At 36.8% G+C, this 6,000-nt stretch overlaps 1 protein-coding gene across 1 annotated transcript in view; it reads left to right on the top strand.

Moving 5' to 3' along the window:
* LRP1B (LDL receptor related protein 1B) overlaps nucleotides 1–6,000 on the top strand; it is a 264,021-nt gene that overhangs the window by 18,662 nt on the left and 239,359 nt on the right. The window contains exon 5 of the mRNA XM_026040854.1: nucleotides 4,059–4,221. Within this exon, the coding sequence (XP_025896639.1) occupies nucleotides 4,059–4,221 (163 nt within the window). The remainder of the gene's footprint in view (nucleotides 1–4,058; nucleotides 4,222–6,000) is intronic.

A 6,000-nucleotide genomic window follows, 5' to 3' on the forward strand; every position in this document is an offset into this window, starting at 1 on the left:
AGATGGATCTTCTCTTCTTGATATGTGGGCTGCATCCATTAGAAGGAGAAAAACACTATTTTACACTGAAAGAGATTGATGCCCGGTCGAATATGTGCCTGGTCGTGTTTGCTTCTGCAGCAAGTCAGAGCCAAGTGCCTGAATCCCTGAGTGACTAGGTAGGACAGAGCAACAAGAGAGCAGGTGTCACCATGAGCAATCACGATGCTTCCATTAAGTATTCATAGTATTTGGATTAGAAACATATTTTCTAAAACTGTCAAGTTTGGGGAAACTGCTGTTGTTTAGTTATTCACATTTGCAGGTTTGAAAAGCATGAATCTTCCAATACCCTGTAGGTTTGGAAGAATGGTAATTGCATTTGTAAGGCAGTAACACAGTTTTTTGAAATTTAAATTATGTTACTCATCAAACAAGGGAAAAAACTTTCTTTTCTTTTGAGGAACTTGAAATCTGAATGCTTTAAAATTGCTTATTTAAATTTAATATCTTTTAGGTTTTGCATTATATTCTTTACAAACAGTGTCTGAGTGGGCTGATTTCTCAAAAGAATTAGTTGAGGGCGGTGCATTTGGAAACGATAGATGGATATTTGTCATTTCATTTATCATTTTTAAACATACTCAATAATCATTCAGGACACGGTCGTTAAAAGCTTAGTTTCCAACATGTCTGCTTTATTGAGTGGTGACATTTTAAATAAAAATCATGCTTTGTAAGTCGAACTAAAGACATAATTATGGCAAATGACTGTCAATAGAAGAGGCACAGGGAAAATCTATGGCAACATCAACTTGCTCACGCCAGAGTGTCAGGATGGAGATGTCTGGGCCCATAATTAGGAGTGTAAGTCCCCAAAGGARGCTCAGCAAAGGCAGAGCTTGTGCAACACTTCGGGACGAGTGGCCAACACTTCTAGCATTTTTCTGCCTTGCCAGCTTCACAAGGTCTCACCTTAAGCAATCGCAGATTTCATGCAGAAATTAAAGAGCTTCCTAGCTTTTTTTTTTTTTTTTTTTTTTCCCTTTTTTTGAAAAGTAAAGGGAAGATATGTTTTAAAAAAATAAAAAGACAATTCAGGAAACAGAGGGCAAGACAGAGCCTCCCAAATATGGTGCCTCATTTTTGTAAGCCAGCTCATATTTTAGATTTTTAAATTTGGTTTGACTTATGGTGGGAAGAGAATATACTTCCCAGAAGCATATGTGGAATGCAGCCATGTTTGGAGCATTTTTAATTTTAGATTCCGTCTAAAATCTTGAGTCTGAACCTCTGATCTCAGAGGTTTCTAAGGAAGGCTCCAACTGCTTGAAGTTCCAAGAGGTCATTTGCTCAGGCCACTTCTTATGATTAAAGCAAGTGATGGCTTTACTGAATCTCATGAGCAGATAAAAATTATTAATTTGATGATTATTTTTAAAATGTAATAAATTTAATATGTTTCTATTTAAAAATGTTATTTTGTTAAAATTAAAATAATAATGTTAGAAGTTATTTTAATATTTTAAAATAATTTTAATTGCCAGCACTTATGTTAAGTCCTTTCGTTAGAACACCAGTATAAATAAGAGTACAGTGATGCTTTTTGTCCATTTTCCCTTCTGTTCATTGAAAGCTTCTTGTGCAAGTTTTTATTTAAAATAAAGTGAATATGGTAATGCATACACTACAAGGTGCATGCCTTCCAGTATAGGTCTGCTTGTCATTAGATGGGTTTCAGCCGTAGGACATGTGCATCCCGTACCCTTTGAAGGTTTAGCCATCCCATATTTAATGTAAAACTGCCATTTTCTCTAGTGGTTTAATAGTATTGGTGTGTTAAAAGAAAAAGTGCACAGGCACGCTTTGGCTGGCACCCATTYTCTACGTAATGCCATTAACTGCAATAAAATTTTGCATATGTGGCATCTTAACTATTCTTTCTGAAGTCCCTCAGGGGAAATTCTCTATTTCAGAAAGTAATAAAGAAAGGATGATCAGATTGAGCAGAGATACTCCAAGGAAAGCTGTAATTAAAACAGACAAAAAAATCAAAAATATGTACAGCCAGCTCAGGGCAGCTTTCCCGCTCRGAAATGCACAGCCAGGGCTTGCAGCTACCAACTCAAAATGCCAGTGTGTGTTGAGTGTCCCGCTTCCGTATGGGATTGCAACAGGGTACTGCCCTGGGAGGTTTCTTTTTGAAAAAATATTCCCCTTGCTTAGTGGAGACTGTGTGTTTTAAAAGCATGTCGTAAATGTTGTTTGGAAAATGACAAAAACTCCTGTTTTTCCTCTCTGTTGTCTAAACTCCTGGAGGGTTTGACTGTGTCAGCGCGGTGACATTGGTCTCGCAGGTAGGAGACTGGRCTAAATGGAGCATTCCCTGAGCCTGGCTCAGCAGCTCCTGGTAATGGTCGTGGTCAGAAGGGAAGAGGCACGATATTCACTTGGAATTAAAAGGAAAGTGAGTAGTGGAAGGAGAGAGATCGGAGCGAGAAGAGGTAGCAATGGACTGTGTAATGGGCTGGCTGGGATGCACGCGAGGCACTATGTATTTCTGAGATTTTATAGAGTAAATCTTGCTTATGTTATCCGTCCTTTGAAGGGCAGCACGTGCATCTCCATGTCTGTTTTAAGCACTTTATTGAATGAACCCTCACTTATCGTCACAAATTTAATGCTTTCATAGAATCACAGGGTGTATGTTTTGTTTTTYTCAGGGTAGAAATAAGGAAACTGAAAGTACCATTTTCTTTGAGAAATCATATTTTGTCACATCTAGCTTTTGTCGACATGCAAGAATTCTGACAGTATGTTGAAACCATAGTCATGTATTGTATGTAAATGTTTAAATATTTTTAAATATATAACATAGAAGTACCTCACATTCTAATAAAAAGAAAATAATTTTACAATAGTTATTAATTTAAGAATAACTAATTACACAGTGATGTCAATTCAGTACTGGGAACAAGAATAGCAAGGAAAAAGAATTTAGRTCAATGACACTGAAAGTTTTGCTCTTCCTTTAAGAACACTTCTTTACACTCCTGATTGCTGTAGCAATAAGGCTAGGTATAAGACAGACTGAATAACAAGAAAATGCAAGATTTAGTATACAAGTAGAAAGATTAGTTTAGGCTCCCGACTCTAAAACAAAAAAGCTTACGTGGTTTATTCTTTTTAAAATGAAATAGTTTATGCATTTTAAAATGAAGTACAAGTTGTGTTGAGTAAGTGTGCAGTGACACTCCTCTCCTTTAGCTTCCCAAGAAGGAAAGCTGCTGGTTTGGTTGTTCTTTCCCTGCAAAAGCACCACACAGACACTTAGCTTGGATGCAGTTGCTTTGGGCTGCCGAATCAGAAGTCCGGCAGCATGTGGACTTTTCAGAGCTGAAAAAAAAATTATACAAGAGTGAACTTGGGACAGACATGTCTCCAACTGCAAAACTGAGGGTTTGAAACATATATCTGTGTGCAGATATTTTCAGTTTCTGTAGGGTATTTATGTTATGGCTTTAGTCCACTTTAAATATATATAATACATGTAATTAATAAGTATAAATGAGCTATTATATGCATTATCAGTGTCCTGTCTCCATTATGTAACAGACATCCTGGAAACCTAACTTGACAATTCCTGGGATTTACTGCAGCTATTTCTCCACCGGGATCTTCTAACCTGCCCCARCCCCGTAGCCCTTCTCATTCCCTGCCTCACGGCACAGCAGGGCTCGGTGATGCTGCTTACTATTTAGGCTGCCAAAAAAAAGGCAAAATTTCAAATGTTTCACTAAGTTACAAACCCAGGTGTATCCTTTCATGACTTTGAAGTTGTACTGGGACCTTCATACTTGAAAAGAAACATTTCTCTCAAAATAGTGGCTAACTCATTCGCCAGTATTGGACTTCAGAATTACTTTGTTTATACCCTTGTACGCATCTCATCTCAAACTAAGCGGGAGGTCTTWAACAGAGGGGAGCATCTGTTCAACGAAGCAGCTAGAAGTTCAGTTGTGTGTGTGGTGTTTTCACTGCTGAGCTTTTTTGTCTTTTTTTTTTTTTGTTTTGGGCAGATGTGCAGCACGTAGCGATCGACTGGATCACGGGCAACTTCTACTTCGCGGACCCCGTCAGCGACAGGATCTTCGTCTGCGGTCGCAACGGGACCGTGTGCGTTACCCTCATCGAGCTCGAGCTCAGCAACCCCAAGGCCATAGCTGTTGACCCAACATCAGGGTAAGCTTATATTTTTGCACTGCAGATTTTTTATTTTACATAAGGCACGCTTGTCTGCCAAAACATCCCATAATAATGCTTGCATTGGTGTTAATGGATTTTCGCTTTGGGACCGCAGATTGGTGCAGCATCTACTTTGTTAGTTAATGCAGCGTCGTTTACACAGCCCAGTGACTGCAAAGAATGTATCTGTTTCATGCAGGTGTTTTAAAAACTGTATTTTCCCTTTTATACTGACCTATTTATACAAGAGCTATAACAAAGCAATAGTGTGTAATGTGCTTGCAGCAAGCAGTTAACATCACTGCATTAATTGCAAGCCATGATGCATAACTTTTGAAATTAGAATGAGAAAGACAGCTGTAGCTCTGCCTTGTCATACGTATTTCTTTTCTTTAGTTTTCCTGTAAATTATGTTTCTAACTAGACTACGTGAAAAAGAAATTTTCTATTTCTTTATATTTTAACTCCTAATTATGAGGAATATTAGAAGTTGCTCTACTGAGTCTAATTTATTTATTTTTATTTATTTATTAATTTAACTCAATACTGAGTTAAATTTCAGGACTTTGTGCTCTGCTTTGTAGGGTTGTCTGAAATGATAAGTATACGTTGCTTGTGCTTTTTGTCTTCCATAGATACATCATTTRGGAATTAAGCCTTGCTTAAAATATAGGGTACTAAAAATCTTCCATTTTACAACAGCCACSAGCTGGGAAAAGTTTTAAAGCAAACGAGGAAGTAAAAGAGTAACTAAAGAGGAATGATCGAGTTAATTTAAAAACTGTAAATTTCAGTGAGGATTTTGGAACAGGGATTTTATACTTGCTTTATTAGTCTATAAGTAGTTAGGACTGAAATGCCTGGTGGAATATATCCTAAACTGACATAAGTCCCTTCTCAATAAATACAATAATGTTTACTGGAGAACAGCCTGTCATCTGTATGTGGACTTTCGTCACTCTTTRTTTAAAGTCTGCCTGAATATTAAGATGCATTATCATGACGACTTGAATTCTGACAGGAACAGCTTGCCTGTAAAGTTTACAAAGAAGTTGCATAATGTGATTCTTGAATATAGCTGTATCTCTAGCTGCAGCAGATGGTAAACTTGCCTCGATCTGACTGCAGTGTCGTTTTAAAAGATACAAACAAAAAATCATGTATAAATTGATTTTTCTGAAAGTTCTAATCTGCAAGAGCTTGAAGCTTTCAGATTTGCTAACAGCAGCCTTTTCTGTACATCTGCTTGTTTATTCTTTGCTGGATTTACTGGATGAGTTCTAAGCTTGTCGTTAGATAATCTTATCTTTTAGGGATGTAAGAACTGTATCTAGCACTTCTTTGATTCTGCAAGGAAGGCTGGAATGGGGAAAAAAAAAAAAAAGACTGTTTTTCCTTCTGTTTGTTATTCATTAGCTGCAAACCTTTCTTATTGAGATAGCTGTCTTTTTCAGAGACATAAAATGTAGTTAATTGTTACTTTTAAAATGTTTATGTTTTCCCTTATTTTTCTTATCTTTTATTTTTTTTTTATTTTTATTTTTTTTATTTTTTTGCTTTGCTCTTATTCTTTCATGCTGATACTACCAAAGACATAATTCAGTGTCAAAGCCAGTAACATGGTGTTCTCCTCTAGGTAACCTGCTGGTTTTATTTGATTTGAAGAACCACAAACATATCAATATAGAAAATTCTTTTGCAATAAATTATCCAATTCCTTTTTAATATGTTTGCTCCTGTAACAAGCATTGCTACCATGGTATGTTAGTTTGTGTG

Source organism: Nothoprocta perdicaria, unplaced genomic scaffold, assembly GCF_003342845.1.
Source record: "Nothoprocta perdicaria isolate Ctin4 unplaced genomic scaffold, notPer1 scaffold_27, whole genome shotgun sequence".
NCBI classification, from domain to species: Eukaryota; Metazoa; Chordata; class Aves; order Tinamiformes; family Tinamidae; genus Nothoprocta; species Nothoprocta perdicaria.